The 14,733-nt window shown below is 35.8% G+C and overlaps 3 protein-coding genes and 1 non-coding gene across 6 annotated transcripts; 1 reads left to right on the top strand and 3 right to left on the bottom strand.

Annotated features, from left to right (window-relative positions):
* Positions 1 to 26: 26 nt before the first annotated feature.
* On the bottom strand, positions 27 to 2,994 carry LOC110609640 (G2/mitotic-specific cyclin S13-7). Of its 2 annotated transcripts, none has more exons than XR_006350028.1 (8): positions 2,681 to 2,994; positions 1,941 to 2,038; positions 1,608 to 1,835; positions 1,398 to 1,523; positions 1,074 to 1,322; positions 820 to 981; positions 556 to 685; positions 27 to 439 (listed from the first exon to the last, which is right to left on the bottom strand). XR_006350028.1 is itself a non-coding variant. In XM_021749377.2 (8 exons), the coding sequence occupies exons 1-8, from the start codon at positions 2,718 to 2,720 to the stop codon at positions 295 to 297; spliced, it is 1,230 nt and encodes a 409-aa protein (XP_021605069.1). In that variant the 5' UTR covers positions 2,721 to 2,993; the 3' UTR covers positions 27 to 294. The 2 variants fall into 2 exon arrangements, 1 of the variants encoding a protein (XP_021605069.1); XM_021749377.2 differs by having other exon boundaries at positions 556 to 737; positions 2,681 to 2,993.
* A 974-nt stretch (positions 2,995 to 3,968) lies between these two features.
* LOC110609639 (F-box/kelch-repeat protein At5g26960) lies at positions 3,969 to 5,533 on the top strand. The gene has a single exon (XM_021749375.2). The coding sequence runs from the start codon at positions 4,046 to 4,048 to the stop codon at positions 5,309 to 5,311; it is 1,266 nt and encodes a 421-aa protein (XP_021605067.1). The 5' UTR covers positions 3,969 to 4,045; the 3' UTR covers positions 5,312 to 5,533.
* A 1,056-nt stretch (positions 5,534 to 6,589) lies between these two features.
* Positions 6,590 to 6,662, bottom strand: TRNAA-UGC. Its single transcript has one exon. It is a non-coding gene; the product is annotated as a tRNA-Ala (tRNA).
* An 825-nt stretch (positions 6,663 to 7,487) lies between these two features.
* LOC110609548 (cysteine desulfurase 1, chloroplastic) lies at positions 7,488 to 14,209 on the bottom strand. Of its 2 annotated transcripts, XM_021749187.1 has the most exons (11): positions 13,810 to 14,209; positions 13,448 to 13,581; positions 13,142 to 13,301; positions 11,675 to 11,861; positions 10,989 to 11,134; positions 10,841 to 10,913; positions 10,633 to 10,696; positions 9,106 to 9,205; positions 8,061 to 8,219; positions 7,751 to 7,933; positions 7,488 to 7,714 (listed from the first exon to the last, which is right to left on the bottom strand). In XM_021749187.1, exons 1-10 carry the CDS (start codon positions 14,026 to 14,028, stop codon positions 7,763 to 7,765), a joined length of 1,413 nt encoding a protein of 470 aa, XP_021604879.1. In that variant the 5' UTR covers positions 14,029 to 14,209; the 3' UTR covers positions 7,488 to 7,714; positions 7,751 to 7,762. The 2 variants fall into 2 exon arrangements, with proteins under 2 accessions (XP_021604879.1, XP_021604878.1); XM_021749186.2 differs by having other exon boundaries at positions 7,488 to 7,933.
* Positions 14,210 to 14,733: the final 524 nt, after the last annotated feature.

Below are 14,733 nucleotides of genomic sequence, written 5' to 3'. Positions count from 1 at the left end.
AGGGCCAAAAAGTTAGGAAGTATTCTGCCAGACAATGCAAAAACAAACGCAATTGAAAATATTTAATTTTCTAGATAATCAAGCATCCCTTGCACATTCAAATCAAGCATCCCTTGCACACACAGCTTCACAGCTCCATCACCCAATAACACACTAACTACTGCAGATCACAAAAGAAGCGATCTTCCCTATATTCTACTGAAATCAAAGGATTTCATTCACATCTTTACATCTCTCTTTCACCCAAAAGCTATAAACAATAACACTAACTACACATTGATTCTTCTGAGTTCTTCACAGTGATTGTGCCAAAAGACTCTTGGCTGGGGTAAGAAAAGCCACAGCTCCCCGTTCTGCACTTGAGAATTTCTTATGCACAGCCTTGAGCTTGCTTTCGGCAGATGCAGAATGAAATTTAACCAGAAGCTTTGCACAATCCCTGTCAAATTGACCAGTTAACAACTCTGTCACTGTCATGCTCTGCCACCAAATATAATATTGTATGCAAATTTGGTGCATAGGATCATAAATTGAATCAAAGTAAAAGAAAATTACATTAACATATCTTCACTGTATCCAGTGTGATGCTTCAGAGTTTCAGTCCAAAATGGGCTCTTATCAAGGGAACACCGTGCAGCATACACAGCCGATGCAGCAATCAACGAGGGGCAGTACATGATGACCACTGGATATTGCATCAGACCAAGTTCAGCCAGGAAAAACACCATGTTCTCCATCTATATCAGTCAGATAATTAACTAATTTGTAAATATAACTGAAACGGCAGAGTTCAAGCAAATCCTGTGTGTACAAGTTTACCTCCTTATCAGATAGAACTGATGCTTTGATGTATCTAACAAGGAAGACATATGGCGTAGGAACAGTTAAATACCATTCCAACTTTCCCAGGATAGATTTTTCCATTGCCAGAACCTGTTCTCTAGTATAGGCGTTGTCTGATATGCAGATAAAGTCACCAACCTGCAAATTCAGAAGCAAAATTATGCTAAGAAATACATGTCAGTATCCAGAAAATTACTTCAAGGCAGTAGTAGCAGATGGCGTTAGAATACCTCTGGTGCCCATATTTCTTCATACTTGCATGCAATGAGCATTGAACTGATGCCAACCAATTGAAGTTCCTTCCTTGGTACAACCTTTACCGCAAGGAATCGATCCATTATATTAATAGTAAGGTAAAGAGTTTCTGGCATGAGTTCAAATTTGCGATGAACTTCAACCAACCAATCCACGAGAATTGATCTCATCTTTGCATTTATGTCAGGCTGCAAGTGCATGTAGTCATGCACCCTACCATCAGCCTGCAAAGGGAAACCCGTGAGCTTAATTTCCAAAAGAGGGAGCAGGAGAAATGGGGTGATGAAATATATTATTACTTCTGTGAGCTTGTAGAACTTATAGATATCATCGACATATTCAACCGCCGCCAACTCGTTCTCAACATCAGATGCATCTATGTTCACCAGTGACTCCTCTGGCCTTTTGGCAAGTCCACATGCAGCCTTAAGATTAATCAAACCAAGTCAGCACACCAATCACAAACGGAAAACAAAATAGAACAAATTGAAAAAGAAAAAAAAGGAAACCTTGCTCCGAGCAGTCAAGATTGAAGTCAGAGTTTTCACTTGCTTCCTTGACCCTTCTTTTGATAATCTTCTGACAGCAGGTTTACTCTTCTCACTTTCTTCGTCAGAGCTTATCACAATCACCGTCTCAGGTGCATGTTTCTTCTCAACTAGCTTTTCTACAACTGGCCTTGCAGCCACAGGGCCTCTCCCAGCTCCAACCACGTTTCTAACATCTGTGACTGGTTTCTGCAAATTGGCGAAACTCAAGTAATTCAATAGGTGGGATTCTATTCTAGATCTGATTCTCTATCTGGTACATTAAGTACAAAAATGATTTTGTCATCACTTTACCTTTGCTTGTAAAGCACGATCATTCACCAGATTACCAATGTCTTTAAGTACTCTCCTATTCCTTCCATCTGCTACAACGTTCTTCTGCTTTACTTCTCCTGAAACAGCCAAAATAACCGGGGTCAAAAACATTTGCAGTGCAGAAGAGCTCCCAGCAAAGCTTTAAAAATATCCAAAAAAGCGAAGCCATACATCAATAAATGTACCAACTGAAAACATAATTTTGGAAAGAAACTATAGATAAACTTTCCGTTAAGATGAAAACTCTTTAAATCAAGAACCAGCCCACTTGCAGATTTTGCAAAATTTTTGAAAGATGTTCGAAACAGAGACAGCAAACACTTGTAAACCAAAGCCCCTCTCAAAGTCAGATCTTAAATAAGAACAAAAATTTATCAAAGATCATAACCAATTAGTAACAAGAATTGCAAGAAGACCAATCTCAGAGTGAGGGATCAAAAGTAAAAGGTCCAAAAGAAAACTACAGCAAAGATCCAACCTCCACAACAGATCAATTAAAAAGGCCAAGAATTATTAATATCTATAACTATAAGATAAACAAAACCAAACCCAAGTGTCATCAAGTCAAAACGGAATTTAATCTCCAATTATTAAATGAATAAAAACATAGAAGAAATGGAGATCAGAGAAAAAAAGACCCAAAAAAATCAGAAATTGAAGAACAAAGGAAAAGAAAGAAAATAACGATAAAAAATCAAGAGTGATGTTTAGTTAGTAACCTTTTAGCTGTAGATTATGAACATCAGCATTCGAAGCCATTTCAGGTTCTTCTCCCTCCTCTAATTTTTCTTGGTTTTTGCCGAATACTCTTGCCAGGATTGATGACAGAAACTCTTGGAGAAGACTAGTGCGCGTCTCTCCTTCTTCTGCGTGTACAGTCGCCACTCTTCTATCTCTGATTCTCTCTATAAAGAAACCCCTTTTATCACCCTTCTCTTCTACAATCTATTTCTTTCAATCTTTCTCGTTCGTTTTGTCAACTTCTCTGGAATGGGAAGGGAAGGGAGGGTTAAAAATCCTTCCTTTAAAATCTCTCTGCACATCCTTTTGAAGAGACGCGAGTATCTCCAACGGTCTTATTTTCTTTCGTTTACTTTAAACCGTTGGATCTTTTAAGATCTAACGGATATAAAGTAATTAACGCTCCATACTGGATTTCCAGTTTTCGTAATTTTTCTAGCCGTTAGTGGTGGTGAGGGTATTTCTACTGGACCAATCCGGGTCGGATAAATAGCTCAAGCTCACTAATCAGTAGATTTGTGGATATGGGCCATCTTGGAAGCAGATGGGCTTGAATTATTGCGTTTTTAAAAATGTTTTTTAATTCATATATGAAGTAAAAATAATAATTAATTAGTTGATACTATTATATTGAAATCAGCTTTTTTTAAACAATTCTAGAATAACTAATTACTTCTCTTATAATATAATTTTTTTAGCAAAAATATTATTTACAACTATTAATATTAAAAATATGTAATTTGAAAACTCTGGAATAATTCATTTGCAAATAAAAAAATCTAAATAACAAAAAGGAGATTGAGAGCCAACCATTTATTTAATTTTCTTTTTTTAAATAAAGATATTCGATGTGTAAAAATAATAACATTATAGTTTCTCAAAATAAACACTCACACGATTAATTCTAGGAGTAAAATGAGAAATCCAATTCTCAAACCCCATTTCAAAAAAAAAAAAATTCTCAAAACAATTTGCCTGCCTTTCATAATTGTATTGTGGCCATGCCTTTCACACGATTATAACATATTTTGTATTTTTATTAAGAAAAAACTCTTTTTCCCTGTAAAAAAATAAAAATTATTATAACTTGTTAATATTTATAAATTTTCCAATTGAATTAATTAGATCAATGGAAATTCATAAAACATAGAAATATTAAAGTTAAAAAAAAAAAAAATGCCACAAGACAATGTCTAACGATAATCTTGACAAGTATAAACATTTCTTTCTTTAAATAAAAGTTGAAGATTAAAACACATGATGATATCTACAGCAACAGAAGATCCCTACCTTTTTAAGTCCACAGAAGCTCAAAGCTCCACTCTTTCTCAGCAAAAGAGTCCATGTCAGACAGCTGCAATTCTCGCCACTTCTCGTGGCTAATGAAATCTTGCTTCCCCAATCCGCAAGACCCCAGCAAATCTCTCTCGCCAAATCCCATTCACCCCATCGCTATCTCCTCCAACATCACCACCACTCTCTGCTCTCTCCCCGATGACCTCCTCTTAGAATGCCTCTCCAGGGTCCCCTCCAGCTCCCTCCCTGCTCTCTCCCTTGTCTGCCGCCGCTGGTCTTACCTCCTTCGTTCCCCCGCTTTCCTCTCCCTTCGCCGCCTTCATAAACTCCTTCACCCCACTGTCTTCGCCTTCTCTGCTTCCGACTCTGGCCTCTTTGCTGCCTCTCTTCGCTTCCAAGATGATCGAATCAACATCCATGGACTCGGGAAGGTTGCTTCGTCTATTCCCTTTCAAATTGCTTCACTGGATAATATTTCCCATTCCCGATTGTCTGCAATTGGACCCAGAGTCTACATTATTGGGCGGAGTGGATTGCTGTGTTATGATACTTGGAGCGGCACTGTTTCACTCAGGTCTTCCATGATTTTCCCCAGGAAGAAATTCGCCAGTGCTGTGGTTTGTGGGAAAATATACGTTGCCGGAGGTGGATCACGGGTAGCGGCGGTTGAGGAGTATAACCCTGAAAGCGATACATGGGCAGTGGTGGCACACGCTCCCAGGAGGAGATTTGGGTGCATTGGGGCAGCCGTTGATGGTGTGTTCTATGTAATTGGAGGACTGAAAATTGGTGCAGTGACCGGAAATGAATTCTCACGCTTGGCCGCGGCAGGGGCAGAGGCTCATGTGTATGCAAGCTCAATGGACTTGTACGATGTGGAGGCAGGTGTATGGCTGAGGAGCCGAGCGGTTCCCGGCGGTGGGTGTGTGGTGGCAGCATGTGCAGCAGCAGGGCATGTTTACATTCTAGCCAGCCACGCGGTGGAGCTATCGTTTTGGCGATTTGACGCTCGTAGACAAGCAAGCGGCGGCGGTGGATTCGGTGAATGGTGTCGGATGAAAAGCCCTCCACTGCCAGCCCAAGTTAGACTAGACAGTATAGTGAGGTTCAGCTGCGTAGGAGTGGAAGACAAGGTGGTTCTGATTCAAGTTAACGGTTGCATTGACGATTTGTTGAGAAGGAGTGGAAGGAATATCAGGGGATTAAAGGAAGGATTGATTTTGGTTTACGATTCTGGCCGTGGCGAGTGGAGTAGAGGCCCAGATCTGCCGGGAGTGATTCGACGCGCCGCTTGTGTGACTGTGGAATGCTGAGGGAACGCAATTATGACTAACGTGCGCCGAGAATCAGGTGCATGTTAGGGAAAGCTTGCGTTACGCTGGCTAACGTACGCAAGTAGATGTCGTTTCGGTAGCAGACAAAATTATCAATGTAACATGTGTTTGATTGCCATTTACGATAAAGCTAAAGCGACGCCTGGGGGCACATATATTCTGATTTTTTAAAAATCAAATTAAAAATGGTCTTTTTTTTTTTTGATATGAGGAAAGCGTTCTAGTATAATAATAATTATTAATATAATTATGTTGTATGGACAAAATTTTAGTGGGTGGGGATTCATAGATTTGTCCAATGGGATGGAAATGTGAGAAGTATTATAATGTTTAGGGCTTGACCACATCCTCATCTTCATGTGCTCCTTTGATTAATCTAATTCTTATTAAAGTAAAATTAGGGTTTTCTTTTTCGTATAATAATAATAATAATAGTATGAGATCTATAGTCTCCTAAAATGATGGTTCTGTCCTCACCTAAACTTTCTTTATTTTTCAATAATCAAAAGCATAATGAAGCTATTAGGATATTGGAAAGAGCTGTCTTTTTGTGTTTGATGGTGATCTAAATGGAACTTTCTAAAATTAGAATGAATACGAGAACAGAAAATTATTGCCTAAATGAAGGCATGCTAATGTAAACACTCGATTAATTTGGGCAAAAAAAACTTTGTAGATAAAAATTGTTGTATGAATAGTGGGATGCTGAAACATTTGTAAATGAGAATTTGTTACATGTTTTTACCTCTTCATATATAATAGTATATGAATATAATCCATTTATAATATTTTTCCTAGAACTTGATAGATTATTGAGGTTATAATATAATGCCAAAATATATAAGTTTGTTTATTGATATTTTTATAGTTAACTTTTAACATATCATTTTTATAAAAATTTAACTATTTAATTTTGATGTATAAGTACCAATTATATATATTTTAAAATTTTAATATTAAATAAATATATTTTATAAAAGTAAAAAATTTAATAATGATATTTTATAAATAGAAATTAAATAGTTTTTTTTTTTTATAAAGTTTAAGTGTTAAAGTCAAATTTTATATTTTAACCTAATATAATAGTATGGTTGAAACCTTTTTAAAACTCATTGCTTTTAAATTGCGAATAAATTAATCTGTGAATAACTTAAGGATAAAGCGTTTCTCTTTTTGCCCTTTTGACTTTATGCACCTTTAACTTCAAAATAATAATAATCATTGCGTTTTTTAAAATGGAGCAGTGAAAATAAAATCTGGAGATGCAGGGGATCGAACCCTGTACCTCTCGCATGCAAAGCGAGCGCTCTACCATTTGAGCTACATCCCCGCCCGGAAGACTGGGACAGAATAATATTTATAATACCTTCCGATTGATTCAAAGTTTTGATACGAAAGATCCCGCCTTGTAAAAGAGAAAATTTCTTAGAGATGGATTTCCAAGTGGTTCACTTTGCCGATTGCACTTCAAAGAATATGAGCCTTGTGCTTCATTCCAGGATGGAACAGGTATTGAGCTTACTGCAGGCTGTGAGAGTCCTTAGCCAGAAAAAGAGAAATTAATAAATAGGGGTGGCCCTTTGCTGGAAACAGAAATGTCAATTCAAGGATTCACCTCCATTGCGTTTTAGTAGGATGGGCAATTTCTCAGTAACTAATAGTCTGCTACCATTGGATGCTAGATTACAGCTACGACAAAAGTAAGAGAATCCAATGTCAAGATGCGCATCATCCAGCTTTTATCAATTATTGTTGCTTAAGATGTTCTTTTTTTTAGCTGGGGGCCTTGATGCTAGTTTTCTTTGTTGTCTTCCTTGCATTGCTTCCCATGTATGCATATCGACTGAATTACAATAAATTAGGTTCAATTTTGCCTTATCATTGTAGAAGATATTAAATTTTACTGGTGATTTCCTTTTCATCATTCTTTAGAGAATGTTGGTTGTAGTTGCTTGTCTACTGGTCATGATTCTTTCGAACAAATCCGTAATTAATGCCTGGAAAGCTGATATTCTTATGCTCTAACGAATTGATTGACAACCATGGGAGATTAGCAAGTATCTATGTTTTGCATGGTTACGAAAAAAAAAAAAAAAAAAAGGGTTTCCACAATATCTGGTTCAAACAATCTCTGCCATGGAATCTGCAAACTAACTTGAGTGAAGTCGCCTGAAAAAAGCCAGCCACTGGCTTCTGTTCATCGGGGTTGGGCTTGGCTTTATTAAATCTAAAATAATGTACAACCTTGCAGTAGGTTTAAATAATCGATTTACAAATATGTGTAATTGTACAACACGCATTAAAAGGGAGAAAGAAAAACTGGAGAATCTTTAACATAACACAGCAGAAGAAACAAAAAGAAAATTTGTGTGAAGTTGCATGATATCCCTGTATTGAGAGTACCTGATGAGGGAAGAATAAAAGGTTACTCTACTTGAAAGAATTAAAGAAGCTAATGGTGTCATTGAGTGCCTGAATGAAAGCATCAACATCCTCTTTAGTGTTGTAGAAATAGAGACTAGCTCGTGCACTTGCATTTACTCCTAAATGCCGATGAAGAGGTTGAGCACAATGGTGACCTGATCTGATAGCCACTCCATGCTGAAAATTTAGTAATGTTAGTTGCATTCAAGATGAACCCTTTCGCTCAACTCCAGCAACTTTTTCTAATATTATTTAGTGTAATGGCTCATAGATAAAGATGGTCATTAAGAATAGGGCCTTATACCTGTTGGTCCAGAAAGGTTGCAATATCTGTGGGGTGAATATTCTCAACATTGAAAGAACAGAGAGCAGCACGGTGAACGGTTTCTGAAGGTTTTGGGCCATAGATATCCACATTGGGAACAGCGCAGAGGCTTTCATATAAATAATTAGCCAACTCCACCTGTATATCAACCAATTATAGAACAGTGATTTCGATTAGAACAGTCATATTTATTATTTAATGCATGATGCATCATGGATAGGTTTAAACATGTTAAAACGAAACAGCTTGTGAGGTGATCAGATCTGAATTCCTTCAGAATCCAAGAAATGGAAGTTGAGATGAAAAAAGGAGAGGACAAGAGGGAATTCAGAAAGGAGAGAGAGAGAGAGAGAGAGAGAGAGAGAGAGAGAGTTGAGAGGCGAGGGATATTATTGATTCTTCATTGATAATCTGTACAGGTATGGCTCTTTCCACCACCACCTCATCAAATCCAGGACATATCATCTCTGCTTGCACATATTCAAGTTGAAACCAAGATTATATTGCTTATGAAAATTGAAAAAAAAATAAATATAAATGGGATGGCAACAAACAACCAACTTATAAAATAATGGCAATCAACAAATCCTATGCAGAAATTTTGTCTTGGCAAAATAGATGATGGATCACTCCTACACAACCAGCTCAGTGCCTCAAGCCATGGGAGGCATGAACAGCTATGGAAAGAGAGGGGGAGGTCGTCAAGAAAAAGGTGACCTTTTCACTTGCCTCTTCTAAAGATGGAAAAAATAATAAACTACTGACCTTAACATATTTCCTCCTTTTTTCCAGTGATATCTTGCACTGACCTAATACTAGGAATTTTTACAAACAAAAGGATTCTGATTTAGATCATCAAATTGATTAGAGAAAAAAAAAGATGGGTGTTTTTCTGTACTTTCATCATTAAAATGCCACCACTAAAATGCCAATCCCACCATAAAACGTCAGTAAAATGCAGCTGAATTAATAGTCATGTATGTCAGAAACTATTGAATACAGATGTCAAAAAAATGCAGCACACCTCATACTCATGAATCTTTTGCATGCCAATTCCGGACAAATAATCAATTGCTGCTCCTAGCCCAATTGCTTCTCCGATTGCTGGAGTTCCTGCCTCAAATCTAAACCATACAAAGAGGATATTAGACAATAAAGCATTTAATTTAAAAAAACAATTACCAAGTACTTCAACACAAAAATGGTAGGCGTTGCAAGCTAGAGTTCCTTTCAACATACAATTATATATAAGAAATATATAAACCTGAAACTAGGATCTAACAATGAAATTAGTAATAATATCAATCCTAACTTATTTAGGGAGTTGAATAAAGCATCTTTCATCCGTTAAACACACACAATATCATCTAATTCAATTCTAAGCAGCCAGAAAGAAGAATAGACAGAAAGAATACCATTCCCCTTCTTTCGATTTTTTTTTCTTTTATTAATTCTTAGTGTTCCAAGGGATAAAAAAGCAGGATATTGACCGACTCGTTGCCCTTGAGACTTAGGGCTTAGGGTTTCAACTTCAAGAGAGAATTAAATCTCTGAAACTAACTGGTTCCAGGAAATGGAAGGTAATTTGACAAAAGATGAAGGGCACTGACTGTTGAGAATCTATATGAAGTGAGTATGACATCAATCCACTGAACCACCAGACTTTACTCACATTTGATAGTTGAAAACAAAGACTGCATTTTGTTGTCAACAATAACAAATGGAAGAATCACCCATACAATGTCTGATCCTACACTGCTAGCACAAGGATAACCTTTATATCCTACTTCTTTGGGTCACTAATGACACGTGCAGAAAAACATGACAAACCCATCATGAATGAATCATTCTCACCCATAATCTGTTAATGACACAAGGCTCCATTTTGATAAGTGATCAATTGAAAATAAAGTAAATTTGGATTTGTGTTTGGAGAGAAAATTTATAAAACATCAATATCAATATAATGCCAAATTCGAAGGCTCATGCATTTCAAATCCTCATCTCTCTAAACAGAGGAGTCCTAATGAAATTTCCAAATTTATATTTGAAAACAAATATGGAATTGCTTCATGCACTTGTCACCCCTTTCTTTATATTTGAAAAAAAAATGCATTGATGACCTAGAATACAAGATGGAATCATGTACAACCTACAGATTTCATGTAGACAGAAGACTTGGAGGGTACATAAAAATTTATGAAAGCTGGTCAGAATTGTACAATAAATGTTTATGCATCAAGTTCTTTTCTTTCAAACATTTCCATGTGTTTCATAAGAATTTATATACATTTCAGAGTGTATTCATTCTCTGTTGCACATAAATTTAGAAGAACCATCAATTCTAAAAATTCAACTCTATGTTCAAGGTATATACTTGACAATGCTAGACAGTTGGTGGGATTTAGTAAATAATAAATGTCGCATGCAATGGACATGAGCTAAAGCAAGGTAAAGGAAAGAAACAGAAACCGCTAGTATTCTGACAGTGGATCCACTTAGTTCTATGATACTAAATGTCAAGTGTCAACAAGCAAACAAGTTCACCAACCTTGATGGAGGATCTGCATAAGTAGAATGATCTAAAAATACATCAGAGATCATTTCTCCACCACCTACAAAAGCAAAACAAAAATCAAGGCATGTCGATGAATATTCTCACACCACTTCTTCCTGTGATACAGATACATAAACTCTTGAAATGAAGAATTAAACTCTATGGGGGAACATCTGTATAACCCCTTAAAGTAGTAACTTACCTAAAAATGGAGGCATTGTGGACAAGAGATCACTTTTACCATATAAGAATCCTATGCCTGTGGGCCCACACATCTGGAGAATGATTATTCCTTAACTTCATATACTTATCTGAAGTTTATATTTCAGCATACAAGACAACAACCTAACCTTGTGAGAAGATGCAACAAGAAAATCAGCATCAAGTTGCTGGACATCAACCACCATATGCGGAACACTTTGACAAGCATCTATGAGCACTTTAGCCCCAACATCACGTGCCCACTGGATTATGTCTTCAACAGGAAGGAAGGAAGCTACAGAAAAAAAAAAGATAAGATAAAACTTTAAACAATAATTAAATCCTTAAATCTTTTGGTGTTTCTATTACTCTAGTAACAAGTCAATGAAACATGCTTTTGCTGAGCAATAAGTTAACATCAATGTGTTCTATCATTAAGATTGCATGAGAAAGAAATTCTAAACTACCCAAGACATCATTAAATAACGTAAATCATGAAACATGGGGAGATAAGAGAGACAAGAAAAGAGAGTTAAAATAAGAAATCTTCTTCCATGCATCCTCCCAAAGCATCCACAGCATTAGTTTCCCACCATATATTTCACTAATAATGATTGAAGGGTGCGAATAAGTTTAGTTTAGTCTCATCTCAGTATTCTAAGTTACTTGTAGAAATTCTGTTAATTAGGTTAAAAGAATGTCTTATCCACTGATTTGTTAACTTTTTTTGCTCTCTTAAATTCTTAATAAACTCTCTCTTCTTATAAAATGAGAAAAGGAAAATGACCAGATATGGTGAGCATATGCCAGAAAGATGCAAAAGCAGAAAACTCACCAAGAACATTTGAGATGTGATGAACAACTACAAGTTTTGTATTCTTTGAGAATATTTCTTTAAAATTCTGCATATCTGGAACGTCATTTTCATTCAGAGTTACAAATTTCAAGATAGCACCAGTCCTCTGAGCTACAATTTGCCATGGAACAATTGCACTATGATGTTCAGCAACTGTAAGTATAACCTGGAAGAAGAAAAGATATAACACAAGAGTTTCATTGTTCAAGTTATTATTACAATAGAAAGACCAAGGAATTATAACGGCCATCTAGTTAAACATTTTAAAATTGCAGATATCATCTTAAGATGAGGTAGCATAAGTGCATAACAGACAGAATTATTCTCACCCAAGACATCATCAAATTATCCATTCAAGCTTCCAATTCTTCATCTGCATCATGATAGTCTGATGGTTGAGCTAGATTGCTAAGTTTTCATATTACATGCCCTTTATAGGGAAAATTACACAAATAAAGCAAGTTGTATCCCTAGATTGCACAGGGTTCTATGCTTCTATTTGAATAACTTCAAATCTTCCATGGAAATGAATTTTGTTGTTTAAATAGATCACATGTATGTTGCTGTTGCTACAGCAATAAGCTACCCAGCCAAAAAAGCAAATAGGCAATAATAACATATTTTTACTTGATAAAAAAAAGTAGAAAGCAGATTAATAATTGCATGATTCAATTCATGGAAGTCATGCAATTATTCAAAATGTAATTCAGGAATACCATATGCTAGGTTTCCTCTAGACCTCTTAACGTTTTTCTCTGGGTGACTGTGGAGCACACATGGGCATCATCATATTTATGGTTTGGTAGAAGTTGCAACTTCCATATTAATAAGGGCACAGTGACATTAAAATATTAATATTGTACAAAATTTCAACCTCAAACTCTGCTATCATTTGGCTGAACAGCCAGAAGGATTCACACATAATTCAATGTTGTAAAAATGAAGCAATGAGACACAAAGAGGAAGCTGAAGGTTTTTGCTCACATTTTGGAAAGCCAGAAAATATTTAAATAAATAAATAAGAAGGCACATTATTTCCTTTCTTTTCTCTTTCATCTAACATGGAACAGAGGACCAAAAAGTGCATAAGATGGGGAATTGGAACACTGCCTACCCACAATCTGAATGCCCCAAATATTGTAATTGGAAATCAAAATTCACTAAGCAAAAGCTCAAAGCTTTGGCCCCCAACAAATCTCAAAAATTGCTGGATCAGCTTCAAAGTGCCTTTTCGACCACCATAAAAAGCCTTTGAAACTTTCCAGATGACTTCCTATAGCCTCCGATTAAAATACTTTTAACTATATCTGACCCTTGCAGACAAACTTTGACAGGAAGTGAAACTTAACAAAAGTAGTATGTAATTACATTCATTTTCAGAATGTCTACAATGTTGAACGAAGATGATAATAGACAGCACATAACAAGACAAAAGAATAAACGTACCTCATCTCCCAATTTCAAATTTGCAAGGCCCCAGGAGTAAGCTACCAAATTGATAGCTTCAGTAGCATTCCTAGTAAAAACAATCTCTCTGGACTCAGAAGCATTTATAAAGGCTGCGACCTTCTTTCTGGCTAACTCATACTCATCAGTTGCCTTTGCACTGTATTGAAAGATACATGAAGATATGGTTACTACCAAAAGATATCAAAAGTGAAATTCAACCGGCCTCTACGCTAAAACCAGTCTCTTAGCTGAAAATATATGCAAGTCGATATATATAACTTTACAAAAAAGAAGAATTTCCACCTTAAATAGTGAATTCCCCGGTGAACATTTGAATTGTAAGTTTCATAGTAATCCTGCAAAGCCTTCAACACTGAAATAGGCTTTTGGGAAGTTGCAGCATTGTCTAAGTACACAAGTTTGGAGCCATTTATCTCCTGCAACGTCACATAGAGGGACAAATTATAAAGCCTAATCCCCACAAAATGATAAGAGAACTCCTCATCTATGGGATTATAAGAATAAAATTAAAGCCTACTTTATATATCAAGGAGCTCCAGAATAATACATGAACAAAATTTCAACTTTATTCAGAATTTATTGCAGTAAATAACAAATCCAAAATTTTCAAAGGCAGAGATAGAAGAAGAAGCAAAGAGACAAACCTGGTGAAGGATGGGGAAATCAGGTCGAGTGATATGACCGAGGGAGAGGGAACTAAGAGTCTGGTCGCCTTCTCTACCAGTAGTAGCTAATGCGGGGATAGAAGAGAGAGAGAATCTAGGCAAGCTGCACCGTATAATTGCAGGGCTCCGTGCGGCGGCTGAGTTGGGGCTTAGGAACTTAAATGACGGGAGTTTGAACACCATTACATCCATCATCATCTAGCACAGATAAAATTGGAAGCGAACAAAACAGAAGAAATCGAATCTCTCTCCGTGTGTTTGAATGCTACAGTCGAGTGTTTATGGGTTCAGAGTTTCAGTGAACTTCTTGGATCAATTGGACGGTAAAAAGCGAGAGACGAATAAGCCGCCAATACTGAAAAGCAAAACAAATCCATTATTGGTCTGCTAGTTTTTCTTTTATGCAGTCCTTCAGCTATTAACGGCGACGTATTGATGGCTTTGGCTTTTATTGGAGGGGTGTGGCGATTAAAGATATTCCATTGAAATTTATTATAAGCTTTTTGAATTGTTTTATTATTATCTAATATTATATTTAATTTTATACATTAATTAATATTCATATTTAAAAATTAATAATTTTAAAATACATACATTCTATATGTTGAAAATATATTATATGAAACTTATAAATATATATTTTTTTTGAAATGAAAATTAAAAATTAAAACTTGAGACTTTTTAAATTTATTTAGGTGCATGAGATTTTTTAAATTTATTTAAGTACATTTGTCATCACACTATTTGTCATCACGCTAAATATTATGTACTTATAAATGTTATTATAAAAATAAATATATTATTAATTAATACTATTAAAAACTGATTCAAATTTAATATAAACATTATATTTTTAAATTTAAATTCATCTTATATGCTACAATTTGCACCGATAAAATTCAT

This window comes from Manihot esculenta, chromosome 2 (genome assembly GCF_001659605.2).
Source record: "Manihot esculenta cultivar AM560-2 chromosome 2, M.esculenta_v8, whole genome shotgun sequence".
Lineage (NCBI taxonomy): Eukaryota > Viridiplantae > Streptophyta > Magnoliopsida > Malpighiales > Euphorbiaceae > Manihot > Manihot esculenta.
The sequence above is the reverse complement of the archived record's forward strand: the minus strand, read 5'-3'. Positions and strand labels throughout refer to the sequence as shown.

Coding starts and splice junctions, on each gene's coding strand:
- LOC110609640 (XM_021749377.2), bottom strand. CDS start 2,720: ATGGCTTCGAATGCTGATGTTCATAATCTACAGCTAAAAG. Junction 1,524..1,607: donor TCTTGACTGCTCGGAGCAAG/GTTTCCTTTTTT, acceptor ATTAATCTTAAG/GCTGCATGTGGACTTGCCAA. Junction 440..555: donor TACAGTGAAGATATGTTAAT/GTAATTTTCTTT, acceptor TCAATTTGACAG/GGATTGTGCAAAGCTTCTGG.
- LOC110609548 (XM_021749186.2), bottom strand. CDS start 14,028: ATGATGATGGATGTAATGGTGTTCAAACTCCCGTCATTTAAGTTCCTA. Junction 10,914..10,988: donor TTGTTGCATCTTCTCACAAG/GTTAGGTTGTTG, acceptor ATCATTCTCCAG/ATGTGTGGGCCCACAGGCAT. Junction 8,220..9,105: donor AAAAGATTCATGAGTATGAG/GTGTGCTGCATT, acceptor GTTGATATACAG/GTGGAGTTGGCTAATTATTT.
- LOC110609639 (XM_021749375.2), top strand. CDS start 4,046: ATGTCAGACAGCTGCAATTCTCGCCACTTCTCGTGGCTAATGAAATCT.